At 51.2% G+C, this 22,740-nt stretch overlaps 1 protein-coding gene across 1 annotated transcript in view; it reads right to left on the reverse strand.

The window, feature by feature from the left end:
* Positions 1 to 22,740, reverse strand: part of Fhad1 (forkhead associated phosphopeptide binding domain 1) — a 119,052-nt gene that overhangs the window by 77,649 nt on the left and 18,663 nt on the right. The window contains exons 3-5 of the mRNA XM_052177971.1: positions 17,971 to 18,223; positions 13,298 to 13,407; positions 6,939 to 7,193 (exon numbers count right to left, since the gene is read on the reverse strand). Of these exons, the coding sequence (XP_052033931.1) occupies positions 6,939 to 7,193; positions 13,298 to 13,407; positions 17,971 to 18,223 (618 nt within the window). The remainder of the gene's footprint in view (positions 1 to 6,938; positions 7,194 to 13,297; positions 13,408 to 17,970; positions 18,224 to 22,740) is intronic.

Here is a 22,740-nt window from a genome sequence, read left to right on the forward strand (position 1 = left end):
CCCGTAACCCCGGCCCTGGGGGATGGGGACAGGCGGTCTGTGAGGCCCATCGGTCAGCCAGTTTAGCTGGACTGTGACCTTCAGGATCCTATCATAAAATAAAGGTGGAGAGGGGCGAGAAAAGGCAGGGAGGAGATGGGTGTGGGGGGGTGCACACCCTTAACCCAGCACTTGGGAGGTGGATACCTGACTTCAAGGCCATCCTGGTCTATCAAAGAAGTTCCAGGATAGCCAGGGCTACACAGAGAAACCCTGTCATGAGAAACCAGACTGGGGATGGGGGCAGGTATCTGGCTTCAACCTCTGGCCTTGACATGTACACACCTGTATGCACACACAGATACGTGTGCACACCACCACATTAACATCCCCCACACAGACACAGACACACACAGACACACACAGACACACACAGACACACACAGACACAGATATGTGTGCGTACCACCACTTGAATGCCTGTCACATCTGGTCCTTACCCTGTCCAGACTATGCTGGCATAAGAAACACCTAGGTCCTGTCTTAGGTCGGTCGGTCTGTCTGTCTGTCTGTCTTGTTTTTCAAGACGGGATTTCTTTATTCTCTATGTAGCTCTGGCTGGCCTGGAACTCACTAGGTAGTCCTGGGTGGCGTCAACCTCACAGAGATCTGCCTGCCTCTACCTCTGCCTCTCCCAAGTGCTGGGAGTAAAGGCGTGTGCCACCAGGCCATGCCTGCTCCTGTCTCAGCTTTGAATTCCGTGAGTGTGGTCATGCTAGCCCTGACTTCACAGGGCTGCCGAGAGATTATATAAGCTCACAGACTCAGAAGTACTCAGACAATGCCTGGGGCACCACTTAAAGATATTAGCTGTGATTATGTGATTATCCTGCTTCAGCTTCTGCCTGCTTTGGGGGGAGGAAGACAGACTGTAATACTTTTGTGTGCCTGTGAGTCTTGTCTGGACTTAGTTGCCGGGTGACTGCTGACTGTCACATCCTGTCACAGGCCTAGAATTAAAAAGAAAGAGGATAGGTCCTGCCTCACTCAGATAATTCAGACACACACACACACACACACATGCTTGCACGCATGCACGCATACACAGGCACAGATACACACAGACAGAGACACACACATGCTTGTACATATGCGTGCACACAGACACACACAGACACAGAAACACAGTCATGCACAGACACACACAGACACACAAAGACAGACACAGACACACAGTTACACACAGACACACATAGACACACATACATGCTTGCACGCATGCACACACACAGGCAAACACACACACACACACACAAGTGTGTGCACATAACCATACCACTAGATGGCGCCCACGTGCCTGTGTTGGGCTTCCTGCTGACCCTGAAAAATGAAATTGCAGGGAAAATGGATGGACCTGGAAAATCTTATATTAAGCGAGAGAGCCCAGCCTGATCCCAGAAAGACAAATAGCATGTGTCATCTCTCATGTGTGGCCCGTAGCTTCTAATATATATTCTTCATAACTACCAATAATGACACCCACTTTCTTGGACCTCACACTAGCCTTCATTTTATCCCTACTGGGGACTTTCATATTTCTCTCCCTCCTTTGTTTAGAAGGTGAAATTCTTTCCTTATTTATTAAACCCTCAATATCTACATTAAGCTCTAACTCTAGAACTTCACCACCACTTCCTGCCACTGTGTTAGTGTTTGCAGCACGTGAAGCAGCGGTGGCATCAGTCCAACTAGTCAAAGTTTCTAACGCGTATGGGATTGACTGTGTGCAAAATCTTAATCTCTGACAGGGCTAAAAATTATCTTCCCATTGCTAATACTCCTTCTTGGCTATCAAAAAATGTAAAAAACCTGAACTAATGTGACCTCATGGAGCATTCTGGGGAGCCTTCTTAGCCTATCATTATTATGACAAAATGATGAAAATAAAACTTTTCAGTTCTATTCTCCTCAGACCCTTTATCCACCTCACTAATCATTCTTACAATGTGACTTTTACCCCTAATAATATTAGCCGGTCAAAATCACACAAAGGAAAAAAATTATATATCAAAACTATACTTCTACAATTGTTAGCCTCCAAATTTTACCTATCATAACATTTTCTGCAACCAAATTAATTATATTTTATATTTTGTTTGAAGCCACCCTTATTCCAACACACACACACACACACACACACATGCACACTATCTTTCTGTGTGGGAGTGGCAGAGGTTAAATGCCAGGAAACCAGGGAGGGGCCACGAGAGAGGAAAGGTTACTTCCATCAGGAAATGACCGTGTAATTAAACTCGGTGAATGTTAACTGCACTTCATTTAAACCCCAAAGTCATGGTTGTTACATTAGACCAATCATGGGGAGCCCTGCGCTGTCCAAACTTCACTTCCTCAGAGTAAACAAAACCAGCAGCAGCGTCCGGTATTGTTTTTGTTGTTGTTATTTTTTGTTTTGGTTTCTTTACACTTCACGATTTCCAGTGAGTTTGGGTTTTATTTGGGTCTTGATTCCATTCACCTGTTGTTAATTCTGTTTTTTTTTTTCTTCTTTTTTTTTTGTTGTTAATTCTTATCATGTCTATTTAAATTCCTTCACCTTTCACCAGTTTTTATTATTTCATTGAAATATTCTAATAAAAATCTTCAACAATGGGGACAAAATCTAGGGAGGGTAAATGCCTCTGTGTGTGTGTGTTTATATGAATGTGTATGTGTGTGTGTGTTTGTGTGTATGTGTGTGTGTTTGTATGTGTGTGTATATGTGTATGTATATGTGTGTATCTATGTGTGTGTTTGCATGTGTTTGTGTGTATGTGTGTGTTTGTATGTGTGTGTATATGTGTATATGTATATGTGTGTATCTATGTGTGTGTTTGTATGTATGTGTGTGTATATTTGTATGTGTGTATGTTTGTGTGTGTGTTTGTATGTGTGTTTATATGTGTGTATGCATGTATTTGTGTGTTTGTATGTGTGTGTATGTGTTTGTGTGTGTGTATGTGTGTGTATGTGTGTGTTTATATGTGTGTGTGTTTGTGTGTGTTTGTGTGTATGTGTGTGTATGTGTGTATGTGTGTGTGTGTTGTGTGTATGTGTGTGTTTATGTGTGTTTATGTGTATGTGTGTGTATGTATGTGTGTGTTTGTATGTGTATGTATGTATGTATGTATGTGTGCGTGTGTGCGTGTGTTTGTGTGTGTTGGGGGGGACACAGGTTGTGTCCCACGCCATCCTTGGAGCCACACACCTGAATGTGTGGGTGAAGAACGCTCATCTCCTGCTTACTGTAACTAAAATAATGTTTCTAGGGGCTGCAGAGATGGTCAGTGGATAAGAGCGCTTGCTGCTTAAGCATGAGGATCTGAGTTCGAATCCCAGTACGCACGTACAATTAATAGTGTCAGCACGCAAGCCTGTACGCCCAGCCCATGGGGGACAGAGACAGGGAGATGTCCGGGACTCGCTGGCGGCCAGCCTAGCTTCAGGTTCAGAGAGAGCCTGTCTCAGGGGAACAAGACAGACGGACGCGTGTGCGTGTGCGCGCCCACTCACGCCTGCAGGCATACGCGGCACACATTCAAAAATAAAACATAAAGACAAACAAAGATTTCTCATTTCTAGCCTAAATCTTTCTGGTGCAGGGCATCAAAGGCGTTCTCTAAAGACGAGTATGGGGGCAGGGGTGGGGAGGGGGCCACTGAGAGCTCAGGGCTCAGAAGGAAACTATTTCAATCAAGCACCCGCCCTAAGGTCTCAGATTGCAAACAGTTTTCAGCCTTCATTACCTGAATAAATATCCAGGTTGTCTGTCGCTGGCACAAACCCCGGGATGTTTATTGCCTGGTTAGGCCGCGTAATAAACCTGTAGGGGCTCCTAAGGAAGTCTGCGTGCTGGGGAGGAGAAAGACCGCCCAGGGGTGAAAACGCCGTGCTAATCAGCGCGGCGCGGGAGGTGGGCGCGGGCGCGGCGCGGGAGGTGGGCGTGGGCGTGGCGCGGTGGGCGTGGCGCGGTGACGGAAGAGCCTGGAGAGCGGAGGTTAGGTGCCTGCTTTCAGGGACCCTCGATGACACACAAAGTGACCAGAGTCAGCCTGCCGTGCAGATTATACTTCTGCCCGAGGGTTCTGTTGGCGATAAAGCGGCTTAGAGACTAAACCCAGGGCGGCTTGGAGTTAAATCTGCCGCCTCTTTGAGTTCAGACAAAACCCCAGACAGCGACGGCTTCAGGAAGAGAGGGCTGGTTTTTTTCTGCTTGTTTGTTTGTTTGTTTTGGCTCACTCTTTGAGGGTCCTGTGCATCCTGGAAGCAGGCGCTCCAGGGAGGCAGCCGGTGGCGTCCCATCTGCCATTAGGAAGCAGAGGGCAGTGAACGCTGGCTGGCGCTTGGCTCCCTTCTGCCTTTTCAGTCAGTCCGGGAGGCCAGCACGGAGGTGGTGCTGCCCAGGGTGAGGGCCGGTCTTCCTGTCTAGATAGAGCCTCACAGATGTGCCCGCTGTCCTTTGACTTTCACACCTGTGTTGTGCGCGCGAGCATGCACACGAGCACACACACACACACACACACACACATTCTCATGTACACACAAATAAAAACTAAAACAAAATACCCCTTTCAATTATAACTGAAGATAGATGAATATCTATCCTGATTCTCTCTCTCTCTCTCTCTCCCTCCCTCCCTCCCTCTCTCTCTCTCTCTCTCTCTCTCTCTCTCTCTCTCTCTCTCTCTCTCTCGTTTTTTTTGGATTTTGGTTTTTTGAGACAGGGTTTCTCTGTATAGCCCTGGCTGTCCTGGAACTCACTCTGTAGACCAGGCTGTCCTGGAACTCAGAAATCCACTTGCCTCTGCCTCCCAAGTGCTGGGATTACAGGCATGCGCCAACACCCGGCTCTTCCTCTACCTCTCCCCCCTCCCTCCCTCTCCTCTGTCCCTGAGACAGGGCTTCTCTGTGTAGTCCTGGAACTTTCTCTGTAGACCAGGCTGACTTCAAACTCAGGGATCTCTGTCTGCCTCTGCTTCCTGAGTGCCGGAATCAAAGGCGTGCGCTGTCACCACCCAGCTCTAGTTAGACTTCTTTTGCTGTTATAAACACCATGACCCAAAGCAACTAGGAGAAGAAAGGGTTTATTTCATTTTACAATTTATGGTCCATCATGAAGTCAGGGCAGAAACTCCAGGCAGGACCTGGAGGCTGGAGCTGGTGCAGAGGCCGTGGAGGGCGCCGCTGACTGGCTTGCTCAGCCTGCTTCCTTATAGAACCCAGGACCACCAGGCCAGCGCCCACAGTGGACTGGGATCTCTCACATCGACCATTAATAGTTTATATACAAAACCAAAGTGGCCACTCATTATGACTACTTTGAAATCACATGTGTGCAGGTGTGTACGCAGGTATACATGCATAGGTCTCACGTTCATGTGTGTGGGTATGCATGCAACGTGGCAGACAGAGGTCAACCTTGCGCCTTATTTTTCGTGAGTCATCAACCACATTTTTTGAGACAAGGCTTCTTACTGGGACCTGGTTGGCCTCTTTGGAAGGCCGGCTAAGGAGCCCTGCAGCCTCCACCCGACCAGTGTGGCCGTTATCAGTATTCATCTCCATGCCTTGCCTATTCTAAATATTTTTCACTTAAAAATGTTTTTAATAATTTCCTACATGAGCACTGTATCCATATCATTCCCACCTGTCCCTTCCCCTTTGACCCCTCCCATGTCCCATCACTCTCAAGTTTATGACTTCTTCAGTTTACACACACACACACACACACACACACACACCATATATATGATTAATTATGCCACATAGATGCATCTGTGTTATATATACTATAAATTATTGTCATATATATACACACCTGCATACACACATACACATACACATAAACATAAAAACATACACACATACATACACACATACACACATACATACCCACATACACATACATACACACACATATGCACACGTACACATACACACCCTACATACACCCACATACACACATACACACATATATACACACACATACACATACATATACACATACCCACACATATACACACATACACACCCACATTAACCTACATACAACCACATATACACACATATACACACACATATACACATACCCATACATACACACACATACATACATACACACAGATACACACATGCACAATACACACATGCATACACACATACACAGATACACACTCATACACACATACACATACATACAAACATACACACATACCCCCATGCACACACACACACCCCCATGCACACACACACACACACACCCTGCTGACTCTATTTAGAGTGGCTCACAGGCATGTGTGTTCAGGGTTGACGACCTGGGATTAGATAACCTATCAGGGAGTTCATCCTTGGGAAAGACTGGTTCTCCCGTCCACACCCACCGCAGGTGCTAATTCTTTATTCAGGGGTGGGTCCTTGTGAGTCCCCAACCATGCACTTGCGAAGCAAGTACTTTGGCAGCTGAGCCTTCTCCTCGGCCCAACTGCCATTTTTATAAAACAGAGGAATCTGGATCTAGTTTCCAGAAAATAGAAGCTGCCTGGTAAATGTAGACTTTCTAAGAGGGGAGCTCACATTTGATGACACCGCCCAGGGTGAAGCCAGGGACCACCACGGTCTCTTTGTGGGGTGTGTCAGAGGATGGTGACAGATCTAAAGAACGTTGTCCAAGGCCGACACATGCAGCTCTGGGACACAGGGCCCGAGGAGGGCCTTCTGTCCGTGCGCTCTGTGCTGCCCCAGACGCCCCTCTTCCGGCTCCCCATCTGTGCCGGGGCTGCACTCTGTCGGTGTCTCTACGCTCTGATGGGCGTGGAGTCTCTACGCTCTGATGGGCGTGGTGTCTCTACGCTCTGATGGGCGTGGTGTCTCTACGCTGTGAAGGGCGTGGCCCAGGGTCCTACCTGGCTTTTCATGCTCTCGATCTCCTTCTGCCTGTGATCGTTGCCTTCATCCAGGCCCTGGAACTTAGGCTCACACCTGCTGTTCTGTCTGGCTGAGGCCGCAGCGGCCGCAGCAGCGGCTGTCTCCGACAACCTTTGGCTCAGGTCGGCCACCTCAGCCTGCAGGTTCATGATCAGCGCGTCTTTATACTTGGACTCCATTTCAAAGTCAGAGAGCCGATTGATCTCTCTCCCCAGGAGAAGGATGATCTCGTCCTGTGGAGGGGACAAGAGGGCGGCTTAGTGGCAGTGGGCGTGGGCATCAAGCTGGGGGAACAGAGTGTCACTCTGGGAAAGGCAGGTGGCAGGGAGAGGGCCTGGAAGGGCAAGGAGACGTTTCTGACCGTATCTCTTGGAAGGCCTTGGAGAGATTAGAGTTGGGCTAGAACCACACATCTGTATCTAGATGCTTATAATGGAGCCTCCCAGGTACAGAAACTTTTTTTTACCCAGAAAAACTACTTTCATATGGTAAACCACACCCCCTGGGAAGGTCAGCAGACATTCTGCCCATTCCCTTATGAGGCCCATGTCCAGGGCGTTTGTTGGAGATCCAGCACAGGTAATTAGAATGGGATCCAATTCCAATGCGCTCTGACTATCACAAGGGTGTTATTAATTTAATAGTTTTTATGTATTCTGAAGGGGTCATTTCTCTCTTCCTTCTCTTCTGGAAGTCCCTGTTTCCCTCAGTGAAAATGTATTCAGGGAACAGAGTCGAATCAGGAAACAATGCTTGCGAGCACTCGGGTGGTTGGGGGACTGTGGGCGGAGTTTCCTGTGGGTGGAGTTCCCATGGGCGGAGCCAATGCACCTCCTAACAAGGAAAACACAGTAGCCAAGAAATGTTTCTCCAAAGCCGGAAAAGGTACCCGAACCTCTCGGAATGATGTAAAGACCAGAAAAACAGAATTCTAGCTACAGGCTGGGGGGGACGGACGGTGTCACGGGCATGAGGAAGCCCGCCCCCCCCCCCCCCCCCGCGTTGTCAAGTGCCTTTCTCTGGGTCCTTGGGAATGTTTGTCACAGCTCTTCTGCCAGACTCTGTTTCTCTATCTTCAGCATCTTCCCCAGCCTCATCCACTCAGGGCCTCCATACTCTGCACAGAATTGGTTCTCTTTTGCGCCACAAAGATTTACTGGGCGCCTACTGTGCGCTGGGCTCTGCACTGGATATAATAAACAAACCTTTGAGTGCGGTGTCCTGCAGTGGCTTCTGTCTCTCTGGTGCTGTCCCTGGTCTCTATGCCTTCCTTAAGGGAATGTCATCGGCTCCTTCCCTGTGGCTTTGGCAGGAGTGGCTGTCAATCAAGTAGCTCACTTCCTGCTCAGGTCCCTGTGACCCAGGCTGGTTAACGGAGTTTTCTCAGCGCTCCCATTTTGGGTGGGGGGCAGGGGTCTCACCTCTCTTTGGATCATGGACTTTAAGTATAGAGTTTGACTATAATCACCCTGGCCAGCACAGGGAGCTAGCTTGCTGGGGATTGTCAAGCTGCAGGAAAGACAAGTAGTAGAGCTGGCAACAGGGACATTCCAGTGACATCACTGAAGATCCTCCATGCAGCCACGCCTGAACTTTGTCAGCCTTTCAATAAGATTAGCTAATGATCATTTTCCACCCCTGTTGGTGACTGTCACTTGTCCTTGAAGGTGCTTGGGAAACCAGGGCATAAAAGGCTCAAAATAGCAAAAATGATTCGGTGTTCACTTTATTCCCACCTTAATGGGTGTTACGAGGGCAGTGGAGATGGATCAAACGTGACAAATATTTTGTGGTTTTCGTCACTGAGTGGTATCAATTTCTACTGTCCACTGTCTCAACCAGCCTGTGGCCCGGAGGGTGGACAGAAGCTAGCAGGGGTGGTACAGCGTGAGCTCTGAGCTCTGAACAAGCTGTCAAGATGCCGGAATATCTGCTCTGGGGACCTGGGGGCTGCTCTGCTGGGCAGAGACGACGTGCGTTTCCCCCGTCCGGCTGAGGGCCCCGACCTACGGCTGCTACCACCTCAGAGCATTAGCCCACAGCACTCAGAGTTGATGGTAGCTGTGTATAAGCCGAGAGGCACCACCGCAGGGGAATGCCATGCAAGTCATGTCATGAGACACGGAGATGGTGGAGACACTAGAGTTTGGGGTGGCTTGCTGCCCGGTGACACACAGGTAGCTTCTCATTGCACCACAGTGCCTCATGGTCTGGTGTCAGAACGCCAACCTCAGAACTGCCTCCTGGCCCTCGCCACAACCCTCTTAAGACTGTGACCCGAGTGCCAAAGGACCCCGGTGTTCATGCAAGACCTTATCGACCTCCGTCTGTATGGACATGGAGGCACTGTTGTTGGGCTGTATGGAAATGGAGGCACTGTTGTTGGGCTGTGTGGACATGGAGGCACTGTTGTTGGGCTGTATGGACATGGAGGCACTGTTGTTGGGCTGTATGGACATGGAGGCACTGTTGTTGGGCTGTATGGACATGGAGGCACTGTTGTTGGGCTGTATGGACATGGAGGCACTGTTGTTGGGTTGTATGGACATGGAGGCACTGTTGGGCTGTACGGACATGGAGGCACTGTTGGGCTGTATGGACATGGAGGCACTGTTGGGCTGTATGGACATGGAGGCACTGTTGGGTTGTATGGACATGGAGGCACTGTTGTTGGGCTGTATGGACATGGAGGCACTGTTGTTGGGTTGTATAGACATGGAGGCACTGTTGTTGGGCTGTATGGACATGGAGGCACTGTTGTTGGGCTGTATGGACATGGAGGCACTGTTGTTGGGTTGTATGGACATGGAGGCACTGTTGTTGGGCTGTATGGACATGGAGGCACTGTTGGGCTGTATGGACATGGAGGCACTGTTGGGCTGTATGGACATGGAGGCACTGTTGTTGGGTTGTATGGACATGGAGGCACTGTTGTTGGGCTGTATGGACATGGAGGCACTGTTGTTGGGCTGTATGGACATGGAGGCACTGTTGGGCTGTATGGACGTGGAGGCACTGTTGTTGGGCTGTATGGACATGGAGGCACTGTTGGGCTGTATGGACATGGAGGCACTGTTGTTGGGCTGTATGGACATGGAGGCACTGTTGGGCTGTATGGACATGGAGGCACTGTTGGGCTGTATGGACATGGAGGCACTGTTAGGCTGTATGGACATGGAGGCACTGTTGGGCTGTATGGACATGGAGGCACTGTTGTTGGGCTGTATGGACATGGAGGCACTGTTGGGCTGTATGGACATGGAGGCACTGTTGTTGGGCTGTATGGACATGGAGGCACTGTTGTTGGGCTGTATGGACATGGAGGCACTGTTGTTGGGTTGTATGGACATGGAGGCACTGTTGGGCTGTATGGACATGGAGGCACTGTTGTTGGGCTGTATGGACATGGAGGCACTGTTGTTGGGCTGTATGGACATGGAGGCACTGTTGTTGGGTTGTATGGACATGGAGGCACTGTTGGGTTGTATGGACATGGAGGCACTGTTGTTGGGCTGTATGGACATGGAGGCACTGTTGTTGGGCTGTATGGACATGGAGGCACTGTTGTTGGGCTGTATGGACATGGAGGCACTGTTGTTGGGCTGTATGGACATGGAGGCACTGTTGGGCTGTATGGACATGGAGGCACTGTTGGGCTCTATGGACATGGAGGCACTGTTGTTGGGCTGTATGGACATGGAGGCACTGTTGTTGGGCTGTATGGACATGGAGGCACTGTTGTTGGGCTGTATGGACATGGAGGCACTGTTGGGCTGTATGGACATGGAGGCACTGTTGGGTTGTATGGACATGGAGGCACTGTTGGGCTGTATGGACATGGAGGCACTGTTGGGCTGTATGGACATGGAGGCACTGTTGGGCTGTATGGACATGGAGGCACTGTTGTTGGGCTGTATGGACATGGAGGCACTGTTGTTGGGCTGTATGGACATGGAGGCACTGTTGGGCTGTATGGACATGGAGGCACTGTTGGGCTCTATGGACATGGAGGCACTGTTGTTGGGCTGTATGGACATGGAGGCACTGTTGTTGGGCTGTATGGACATGGAGGCACTGTTGTTGGGCTGTATGGACATGGAGGCACTGTTGGGCTGTATGGACATGGAGGCACTGTTGGGTTGTATGGACATGGAGACACTGTTGGGCTGTATGGACATGGAGGCACTGTTGGGCTGTATGGACATGGAGGCACTGTTGTTGGGCTGTATGGACATGGAGGCACTGTTGTTGGGCTGTATGGACATGGAGGCACTGTTGGGCTGTATGGACATGGAGGCACTGTTGTTAGGCTGTATGGACATGGAGGCACTGTTGTTGGGCTGTATGGACATGGAGGCACTGTTGGGCTGTATGGACATGGAGGCACTGTTGTTGGGCTGTATGGACATGGAGGCACTGTTGGGCTGTATGGACATGGAGGCACTGTTGTTAGGCTGTATGGACATGGAGGCACTGTTGGGCTGTATGGACATGGAGGCACTGTTGGGCTGTATGGACATGGAGGCACTGTTGTTGGGCTGTATGGACATGGAGGCACTGTTGGGCTGTATGGACATGGAGGCACTGTTGTTGGGTTGTATGGACATGGAGGCACTGTTGTTGGGCTGTACGGACATGGAGGCACTGTTGTTGGGCTGTATGGACATGGAGGCACTGTTGTTGGGCTGTATGGACATGGAGGCACTGTTGTTGGGTTGTATGGACATGGAGGCACTGTTGTTGGGCTGTACGGACATGGAGGCACTGTTGGGTTGTATGGACATGGAGGCACTGTTGGGCTGTATGGACATGGAGGCACTGTTGGGCTGTATGGACATGGAGGCACTGTTGTTGGGCTGTATGGACATGGAGGCACTGTTGGGCTGTATGGACATGGAGGCACTGTTGTTAGGCTGTATGGACATGGAGGCACTGTTGTTGGGCTGTATGGACATGGAGGCACTGTTGTTGGGCTGTATGGACATGGAGGCACTGTTGGGCTGTATGGACATGGAGGCACTGTTGTTGGGGTGTGTGGACATGGAGGCACTGTTGTTGGGCTGTATGGAAATGGAGGCACTGTTGTTGGGCTGTGTGGACATGGAGGCACTGTTGTTGGGCTGTATGGACATGGAGGCACTGTTGTTGGGCTGTATGGACATGGAGGCACTGTTGTTGGGCTGTATGGACATGGAGGCACTGTTGTTGGGTTGTATGGACATGGAGGCACTGTTGTTGGGCTGTATGGACATGGAGGCACTGTTGTTGGGCTGTATGGACATGGAGGCACTGTTGTTGGGCTGTATGGACATGGAGGCACTGTTGTTGGGTTGTATGGACATGGAGGCACTGTTGTTGGGCTGTATGGACATGGAGGCACTGTTGTTGGGCTGTATGGACATGGAGGCACTGTTGTTGGGCTGTATGGACATGGAGGCACTGTTGTTGGGCTGTATGGACATGGAGGCACTGTTGTTGGGCTGTATGGACATGGAGGCACTGTTGTTGGGCTGTATGGACATGGAGGCACTGTTGGGCTGTATGGACATGGAGGCACTGTTGGGCTGTATGGACATGGAGGCACTGTTGGGCTGTATGGACATGGAGGCACTGTTGGGCTGTATGGACATGGAGGCACTGTTGGGCTGTATTTTGGGTCTCATGTAGCCCAGGCTGGCCTTGAGCCTCTCATCCTCCTGCCTCTACTTCGGAGTGCTGGGATCACAGGCGTGGGTCACTTGCCTGATTTATGCAGTCTTGGGGACCAAAGCATGGCCTTTGAGCTGTTGAGCGACACCTGCCTGCTCAGGGCTGCCTCTGTTTTCAAGCTGAGGCTGGATGGGGTGTGGCCAGGGCCTGAGCTAGCCTGTGCTGTGTCCCTTCTCTGCTCCTTGTCTCTAACAGCATCATCTCGGCTCTCCTCTCTCTCTCTCCCTCCCACTTCCGCCCACGGCTGGTGTGTGTTTTCCCCACCGCTGTGCCATCCCTCAGGACTGACCAGGCGCAGGAGAGAGGTGCCAGACCTGGGTTCGGATCCCGTTCCGTTTTTTTACACTGCGCATACCTGGGCACGCCAGCTAACCTCTCTGAGCGGAAGCTCCCTCAGCACTGAAGTGGAGGGGACGAACTCTGCTCTGAAGCCTTCGGAGATGAGCTGAGCTGAAGACGGTCAGTTAGGGGCTCAGCCTGGCTCATAGTACGTGCTCAACTAACCGCCCGGAGACTGTTACTATCTAGGACACACTTGTCTATTAAAAGTGGTTCCTTGGACACGGGACACAGAGAAGAGGTGGCCTCTGATGGCTGGTGCCCTGTTAACCCCCAAAGTCCCCCTCACCTTGTCTTGCTGGCCCAGGTCCTGGTCCATGAAGATCTCGGTGGGAGGTATCGTCCCGGAGAGTCCGTCCATCATGCATTGCTCTGACATGTCCATGGCGTTGGCCCACACTGCATGACACCCACAGAGAACAGGGCACTGAGGCCTCCCCAGCTTAGGGGGCCCCCACACCCTGAACTACTCATGATTTTTCCTCGAAGGTCATACTACATTTTGCTTTTGAGAGGGGGGCCTTGTTATATAGCCTGAGATGCCCCAAACTCACCGTGTAGCACAGGGTGGCTTCAAATTCTCTGCAGTCCTCCTGCCTCAGCCTTCTGAGTGCTGGAGTTACACATGTAAGCCGCTACACCCTCTCTGTGTTTTATATTTTCTCTGTCATCATCATCATTATCATCATCACCATCATCATCATCAAGTCTAACTATGTAGCTCTGGCTGGCTTAGAATTCTCTTTGAAGACCAGGCTGGCCTCAAACTCACAGAGATCCACCCGTCTCTGCCTCCCGAGTGCTGGGGTTAAAGGCACGTGGCGCCACTGCCCAGCCCTTATTATATTTTTTAACTTGCGTTTGTTATGTATGCCTGTGTGTTCCTGCGCACATGCTTGTGAGACGGCGTGTGTGCATATGTGTGCATATGTGTGCATATGTATGCAGGTGCCTGCCGAGGTCATGGGCTGACATCACCGGTGTCACTGACCATCTTACTTTTTGTCAGGGTCTCACTGAACGTGGCGGAGAGTACTGTTTGGGGGTGTACTGACTGCCCACAAGTTCCGGCCATCCTCCTGTCTCTGCCTCCCCGCTGCACAACTAACTACCCTGCTTTTCATGGGTTCTGGGGACCTGAACCTGGGTCTTCCTGCTTTGGCAGCAGTCACCTTATCCACCAGGTCCTGTCCCCAGATGTTCCTCTGACTTGAGCAGCCCAGAGCTGTGTGTGCGGAGAGACAACGGCATTGCTGTGGAAGGACTGACTGGCAGGAGAGCAGCCAGCTCACCTCGCTTCCCCGTTGCTCCGTGGCCTGCCAATCACTGACGCGCGCCTTTCTCTGCTGCACCAAGATCTGGTGACCATGAGGGGAACATTAAGCCTCTCTCTGTCTTGGTTTCCACATAAATAATTCAGTGATGCTAACAGTCCCTATCACAGAGATCTATTATGAAATTAAAATAAATAAGATATAGAGTTGTGCTGGCTCTGAAATGCACCATGTAGCCCAGGCTGGCTCTGAAATGCACCATGTAGCCCAGGCTGGCCCTGAGCACATGCCAATTCTCCTGCCTCAGCCTCCTGAGTGCTGGGGTCACAGACATGAGTCACCATGCTCATATAATGCTTTAAAAAAATACCACTTTTAACTACATGTAGGTGGGTGTGTGCATTTGGGTGGGTGCACTTGAGTGCAGGTGCCGGAGGAGGCCTGAGATATTGTGTCCCCAGGAGCTGGAGTCACAGGTGGCTGTGAGCCACCTAATGTGGGTGCTGGGAACTGAACTTCAGTCCTCTGTAAGAGCATCCAGAACTCTTATCTACTGAGACATCTCTACAGTTCCATAAACTCCCCCTTTTTAAAAAAAAATAAAGTTTTGGGGCTGGAGAGATGGTTCAGTGGTTAAGAGCACTGACTGTTCTTCCAGAGGTCCTGAGTTCAATTCCCAGTAACCACACGGTGGCTCACAACCATCTCCAAGTTCCGTTCCAGGAGATCTGACACCTTACCCTCTTCCGGTTCTGCTGCCACAACACCCATGTTCAGCACAGGACACATGCAGGCAAGGCGTCCTTGCACAGCAAATCAAATAAGCAAATCTTTAAAACGTTTTGAGCCGTGTGGGGTGGCACACCCCTATAACCCCAGCATTCAGAAGGCAGAGGCAGGCAGATTTCTGTGAGTCTGAAGCCAGCCTGGTCTACAGAGTGAGTTCCAGGACAGCCAGGGCTACACAGAGAAACCCTGTCTCAAAAAAACCAAATCCAAAAAAAAAAAAAAAAAAAAGAAAGAAAGTAAACCTGGGCTGTGGCCGTGGCCGTGGCCGTGGCTCAGGGATTGAGCACTTGACTAGGAGGCCCCAGGCCCTGGGTCTGACTCCTGGACCTCAAAGGCCTCTGCACAACTGTACCAGATGAGCACCCGACAGCTGTGCCTCCTGGCCAAGATGGACTCTGTCCTTCTGGAAGCAAGTGTAAGCTAAGTCACCGTTTCATCTCTGGATTTCTTTTGGTCATTTGGAAACGGCAATAGAGAAGTTACTCTAATACATTTGGGAAGGAGTCTCGCCCCTAACCACATGACAGTGTCATGTTGGAGGCAGACTCGCCAGCCCTGGTGAAATCTTCAGGGACCACAGTCCTGGCCAGGTCCAGAACTCCTATCTCATGACTCTCCTGAGCCACAGCATTGGGGTGAGTGACCCCCAGATCCCTGGCTATAGATGCCACAACACATTCAGTGTGTGTGTGTGTGTGTGTGTGTGACTGTTGGGCTTGGGGATAACTTGTTACACAACAATTAACTGATACCCACTGTACATGTAAACTCTACACTAAAAGACAAAATGTATTAAGGTATAGCTTAGTGTCCATGCTAAAACATTTAGGGAGAATACTACAGATATGTACAATGTGTTTTGAAACGCATAAAATAACAAGTTGGTGCTATTAATGAAGGATGAAACAAATAGATTTAAAATAAACAATAAGGGGCTAGAGAGATGGCTCAGCAGTTAAGAGCACTGGCTGTTCTTCCAGATGAACTGAGTTCAATTCCCATCACCCACGTGGCGGTTCACAATAACTTCAGTTCCAGGGGCCTCTGACACCCTCTTCTGGCCTCCATAGGTATTGCATGCATGTGGTGCACAGCCTTACATGCAGGCAAAACACCCAAACATATAAAATAAAATAATATAAAATAAACTACTTTAGCAGAATATTATGGATAGAATTAGGTGGAGGCTCTCTGCACAGCCATTTCTGATTGTCAGCACTAAGGCTGGAGTCAAGGGCCTCACACAAGAGGCAAGCATTCTCCCAGTGAAGGACACAACCCGCCCAGGATCTTTCTAGTTTTTATTTGGAGGCAGGATCCTGTTGTGTTACCCAGACTGGTCTTGAACTCACTCTGTAGCTCCAGCGGGCACTGAAGCCGAGACCCCCTCCCCCCAGCCTCAGCCTTCCAAGCGGGCCCCACTCTGTATGTTTGGAAATGTTTAAGTCCAAATGTTGATTGGACCACAGGCTGCTTCCAGAGCCCGGGTGGCTCATTTGGAGATGGTGGCGTCGGCCCAGGGGGTCCATCTGTCCCTCCCCTGTCCACCTCGGTAAGTGCGATTTTAGAGATGGAGAAGGGTAACTAGGGGAAAGACCATGAAAGGCCAGGGGAGGAAGCAGACAGCACCAGGACACCAGGGGCACGGGCTGTGGAGCTGAGGCAGAGAGGACCAAGCAGCAAACCTTGGTCAAGCCGCCATGGAGGAGGCCTGGGGACCAAGGCTTGAGCTGACATCTGCTCTGCTGCTACGGCCAAGAGGACAGCGGTGGACAGAGCGTCCCATCCCCAAATACTCTGAGACTTTTGAGGGTGGTTTGGAGGTGGGGGCAGGAAACTACCCCCAAAGACTGGGTGTTCCCCACACTACAAAGCCGTGACTAGGCGCTCCCATGATGCAGACCATTAAATCAGACCGGAGTGGACAGATCCACCCTCCCGGGAAGGCCCTTTCCCTGGTAAGCCTCGTTCTCTTCTCTCAGGCATCATGGTGACCAGTCATTTTTACAACTTCCCAGGGGCTCTGGTGGGCAAGTGGTGTGTGTGTGGGGGGGGGGGGGTTCAGTCACCAGCACGTCTGCTTGTGCGCCAAAGAGAATCGTGTGACTCCCGCTGAACTCTGTCCATGAACACGCATGCGCAAACGCCCACAGCCTGTACGGGGAACTGCAGCGTGGACCGGGGCTCTGCGGCATGGACCCGGACTCTGCTGCAGAGTCGCAGAGACAAACCCGGGAGCTCAAAGGAGGGATCCAGATGTTAGAATGTCTCCTTGTATTTTGTTTATCTTTAACTTTTTCTCTTCCTTCCTTCTCTCTCTTTTATTTCTTGAGACAGGGTTTCATCGTGTAGCCGTGGCCGTCCTGCAACCCACTATGTAGATCAGCCTGGCCTCGAACTCACAGAGAATCACTTGCCTCTGCCTCCTGAGTGCTGGGATTAAAGGCGTGCACCATCACATCCAGCCCCACTATATCTGATTTTATACAAGGCCAGGACTTCATGCATACTAGGCAAACTACTGACCTACATCCCCCGTTCTCTCTCTTTATATAACCTTTTAAAAATTGTTTCATTTATTTTTAACTCTGCGCATGTGCCCACACAGACACGTGCTTATGCCCCATAGCATGTCTGAGGAGGTCAGAGGATGTCTTGAAAGAATTACTTCTCTCCTTCTACCCTTATGGGTTCTGGGAATCAAACTCAGGTTGTCAGACTTGGTGGCAGGCCCCTTTCCCTATTCAGCCCTTTTGCCTGCCCACCATTATACTTTTTACAGCTAGTTAGAGTCCGTATTTAGAATCAGAGAAAAGTGAAAACTAAGGCCAACTTATCTTCATGGCTTTAAATCCTTGCCTGAAACCACCCCTGCCTCACCCCAGAGCCTGGCACATACCTTGATTGATGACAGGGGACTTTGGGTCCATCACAAAGGAGAACATCTTCCCACTGGCGCTCATGGGCCGCTGGTGAGGGGCGGGCGGGACCATGGTGGGTCTGGGACAACCCTGCGACCAACTTCTCTGCACTGATGTTGGCTGGAGACCGTGGTGGAAGGGCATGTTGGGCGGCGAGGACGAGAGGTGCGGTTGCTGGTGTGGCTGTGGGCCTGGCCAAGGCGCTGGGCCCCTCACCCATGGGCACGAGACCTGCGGGACAGACCGGAGGCTCAGGGGAGGTGGTGTTTAGGCACAGAGTGGCTTGTCCTAAGACCTAGCTGGTGAGTCGCTCCCTCCAAGAAACCTTGCATGTTCCTCAAGTTTGGGACGATGACCCTGCAGCGGGACCCCAGGTCACCATCATACTCCACTGAGAGATTCCCATTTAATGCAGTCAGTGTAGGTGACACTGAGGCTGGACATAAGGCCATGCTGTAAAGATGTGAGGTGAGAATCAGGCCTGGGCATTTGCAGGCCTCCTCCTTCTCACAGATGGCACCTAACAGACTCTCAGGGGCCGAGGTCTCTCTCCTGGGGAGTGAGTTCACATCGAAGTGGCTACAGGTGGCCACGCCCCTGCTCCCCACCCCCTTCCCCCTTCTCCTGCCTGGGAACAGGAGAGCCTGACTGCAGTCAGGTGCTGAGAAACCTTCCCCTCCTCAGGAACACATAACTGGAGACCTCGCTTTTGCCACAGGGGTTGGGGGTTTGATTCCTCTCCTCAGAGCTACTGTCAATCTTGGTTCTGGGGCCTGAACGCTCCTCGGAGCCCCTGGCATCCTGTTGTCTGTCCATGGTGTTAGCAAATGATTCCAGTAAGTTCTAGACCTGCATCGATCCATCTCGGTGTCCTCCTGAGCCCCTCAGACAGGACTTCTCACATGTGACATCTCCCAAGCCAGGGACGTGGCGCTGACCACTGAACTGACGGTGTGTCACAGCTGGGACCAGGCCTTCTCTCCTTCTTACCCACCCCTTATCCGCAGCTCCTGCAGCGGGTGCTAGGCGAGTCGTGCTGGGTGCACAGACAGGGATATGACAGGGAGGGTGAGGCAGGTTACTGAGAGTCAGGCCAGCTCCCTTCCCCCACCCCAAGCCAAGTCTTCTATCCACACTAATGTGAGAGAATGTCTAGCACTATTTGGAAGAATTACCTGTAAATAAAAATGCTGTTGGCCTACTGGCTTAGGCAGGAAATAGAGAGGTGGAAGTTTCAGGACAGAGAAACGGCTCTGAGGGAGAGACAGGTTGGAGAAAGAGAATTTGGCCCCAGACAAAGAGGAAGATGGTCGCATGTAACTGAGGACCAGGTAACCAGCCACGCAGTCGAATTTTGAATAGCATGACGGGATGATTATGAGTTAGTCAGAGGACAGACCAAAGCTTTTGGTCAAGGCATTTGTAAATATATTTACAAATATAAATAAATATTATTTATAAATATATTTAAATCTTGGAGTTGTTATTCTGGGGGCTTGGGGCTGGGAGAAAAACCCCACAGCATACAGAGAACTCAATACAACACACTATGGCCCGTGCACGACTGAGACCTGGGGGGGGGGCGATGGTGGGGGGGTGTCACTGCCTCACTCGCCTTCACCCTCAACCTCCTGAACACATGGTTGCAGCAGGGGCTTCACAGACACCTTGAGTCTGGGACCCCCTGGCGGTGTCTGGGTGCTTCAGGGGAGACGCTGGCAAGAGCTGACATTCCCGGGGGCAATGTCAGGATCTGTCCCCGAGGGAGAGGCAATATGGTGTGCGGCTGAGGCAGAACTTGTAATGAGGTGTCTCCCCTGTGCCTTGCCCTCCAGTGATGACGGCAACGGCGCTGCTGTCTGCCGCACAGGGATCACCTATACCCATGACGCCCGTGGATGGGTCACCCGGGTTCAGGGCACACTGGAGAGGGCCACGCTCTAGATCTCAGCCTCTCTCTCTCTTGCCTTCCCCTCTGTTTTTCACCTCCCTTCTCCTTCCCCCTCTTCCCCTCCCCTTCTCCCCTCCCCTTTCTTCTCCTCCCCTTCCATCTCCTCTTCCTCTCTTCCCCTCTTCCTCTCTTCTCCTTTCCTCTCTTCTCCTCCCCTCCCCTCTCTGTGCTTTCCCTTTTTCTCTATGTCTATTCCCCCACCCCCACCCCCTGACACACCATATGCCCGTGCCCTGCCTCTGTCTCCTCTCTCTGGGAACACCCAGGACACTTTGCAAGTGCCCACTGCACGAGCAGCTGGGCGACCCCAGTATTTCCAAGGCTGCGGATCCTCTTTTTGAACACTGGACCCATGAGGAACGGACAGGAGGTTCTAAAGTGGAGCTTGCTGAGGTCTGTTCCGTGGTGTCGCCATCAAAGGAAGGCTGTCCTCTGCTCAGGGGGCCTGACCCGGTCTAAAGCGGGTCGAGGAACCTGGGCTTCCCAGAAGACCCAGAGCCAGCGAGGAGAAAAGCAGAGAATCCGAGTCACCTGGGAGAGCTGACCCACTGACCCACTTAGAATCCGTTGCCAGGAAGGGAACAAGAAGGCTGGGTCCTGTTCCTAGCTGGGCCCACTGGCCTCAGATTTTTCTAGACTGTTCTAACTGGAATAATAGATGCTTGCTGACCATGAGCGCGGAATAGATCTCGGTGAACCGGCTGCCAGAGTTCAGAGAAATGAGGAACGCCCCCTCCCAGACCACAGGCAAGACCCACTCCATGCAGCCGCCGGGTCTCAGGAGGTTCTGGGCCATCTCCCTGTCCCTGTTTTATGGGAGGGACTAGTAACTAGCCAGTCACATGCCCTGATTTTATCACGAGGGTTGGTTCAGGGAACGTGTGCTCCAATCAGGGCTGAGCAGACTAGACCCTGGGATCTCTCTAGATTTGAGAAGGTAGTAGCACTGCCGAGGGAGGAGGAGGAGCCCGGGAGGGAGGAGGAGCCCCGGAGGGAGGAGGAGCCCGGCGGGGGAGGAGGAGCCCGGCGCGGGAGGAGGAGCCGGGGAGGAGAGGTGAAGCAGGGACTGTTAAAAACTGTAAATGAGCCAAACCCCAGAGAACGTGGTGTGTGTGTGTGTGTGTGTGTAAGTAACCCCAGAGCTTGCGAGGCTGAGACAGGGAGGGCATGAGCGCATGTGTCTCAAAGGACACCTCAAATTCTCCCTATTGTAATCATGTTTAAAGCGTGCTTAAGAAGTGTTCGGTAAGTCGGGCGGTGGTGGCGCGCCTGTAATCCCAGCACTCTGGGAGGCAGAGGCAGGTGGATTTCTGAGTTCGAGGCCAGCCTGGTCTACAGAGTGAGTTCCAGGACAGCCAGGGCTACACAGAGAAACCCTGTCTCAAAAAAACCAAATCAAACAAACAAACAAAACAAAACAAAAAACCCGAAGAAGTGTTCGGTGTAGCGCTCAGGCTACTTTGGACTGGGTCTTATAAACTCGAGTTCTTCCCGCTCCCTTTCCTACCCCCTTTCCTTTCTTCCTCTTTGAACCTGACTGCACTGCGCACTCCACACAAGCCGAACCCCTTTCCTGACTCAAATGTGGGCTAACGGGACAATGGTTGCTTTTGTTCAAAATAGATGGTATGTCTAAGTCTGTGTATGGAAGTTGGCGGTGCCGGGCGGGGCCCCTGGAGCGGCAGCAGCAGCAGTTGCGGGAACTGATGTGGGTGCTGGGGACCTAACGGGTCCTCTGAGGGAGCAGCGTATACTCCTAACCGCTGAGCCACCTCTCCAGACCGGAGCTGGGTCATTTTATGATTGGTTTATTTCTCTTAGCGCATTGTCCTCGAAAGCGCTGTCGCGGGTGTCTGTGGTAGAATCAGATGGGTGTGCTGTGGTTCCCTGTTGGAAGACCCCAGGAAGGACCCTCTCACCTATGCATGTTCTAAACAGCCGTGGGCACACTGGCGAGGGCGAGTCTGTCTGTCAACTTTCAATCTAGATGAGACCTAGACTGGTGCCTCAGGAGAGAGATGTGGCTCAGCGGCCTTATATCTTCAGAGACAGAGACAGAGAGAGAGAGAGAGAGAGAGAGAGAGAGAGAGAGAGAGAGAGAGAGAGAGAGAGAGATGCTCAAACACTGTGGATCTCAAAGACTTAGCTGAGCACCAGACCTTGACTACACTTTGAGACGGATGATAGCCTTTGTTCTTTTAAAAAATCATGTGTGTGTGTGTGTGTACATGTGTGTATGTGTTTGTGAGAGACTATAGACATGTGTGTGTACACATGTGTGCATGTGTGAGTGAGCGGTGAGCGACTGTGTACACGTTTGTGTGTGTACATGTGTGTGCATGTGTGAGTGAGGGACTGTACACATGTGTGTGTGTGTACATGTGTGTGCATGTGTGAGTGAGGGACTGTACACATGTGTGTGTACATGTGTGCGCATGTGTGAGTGAGCGACTGCATACACGTGTGTGCATTTGTGTGTTTACATGTGTTCGCTTTGTGAATGTGCATGTTGGCCAGAGATTGACCTTGGGGTGTTTTCCACAAATGCATCTCTATCTTAATCTTTTTTTTTTTTTGAGTCGGGGTCTCGCACTGAACCTTGCTGTTTGGCCATACAGATCCCTACTGCTTTCTGGGTGACTGGTCAAGTTGAAACAGTGGATTCTGGGTTCAGGGAATGACCTGACTAATGTTGAGGGTAATGGAGGAAGACACCCAAGGTCAACCTCTGACTCCACAGGCAAGGGTGAGTGTACCACACACACACACACACACACACACACACACGTGCATATGC

Source organism: Apodemus sylvaticus, chromosome 3, assembly GCF_947179515.1.
Source record: "Apodemus sylvaticus chromosome 3, mApoSyl1.1, whole genome shotgun sequence".
In the NCBI taxonomy this organism is placed as follows: domain Eukaryota; kingdom Metazoa; phylum Chordata; class Mammalia; order Rodentia; family Muridae; genus Apodemus; species Apodemus sylvaticus.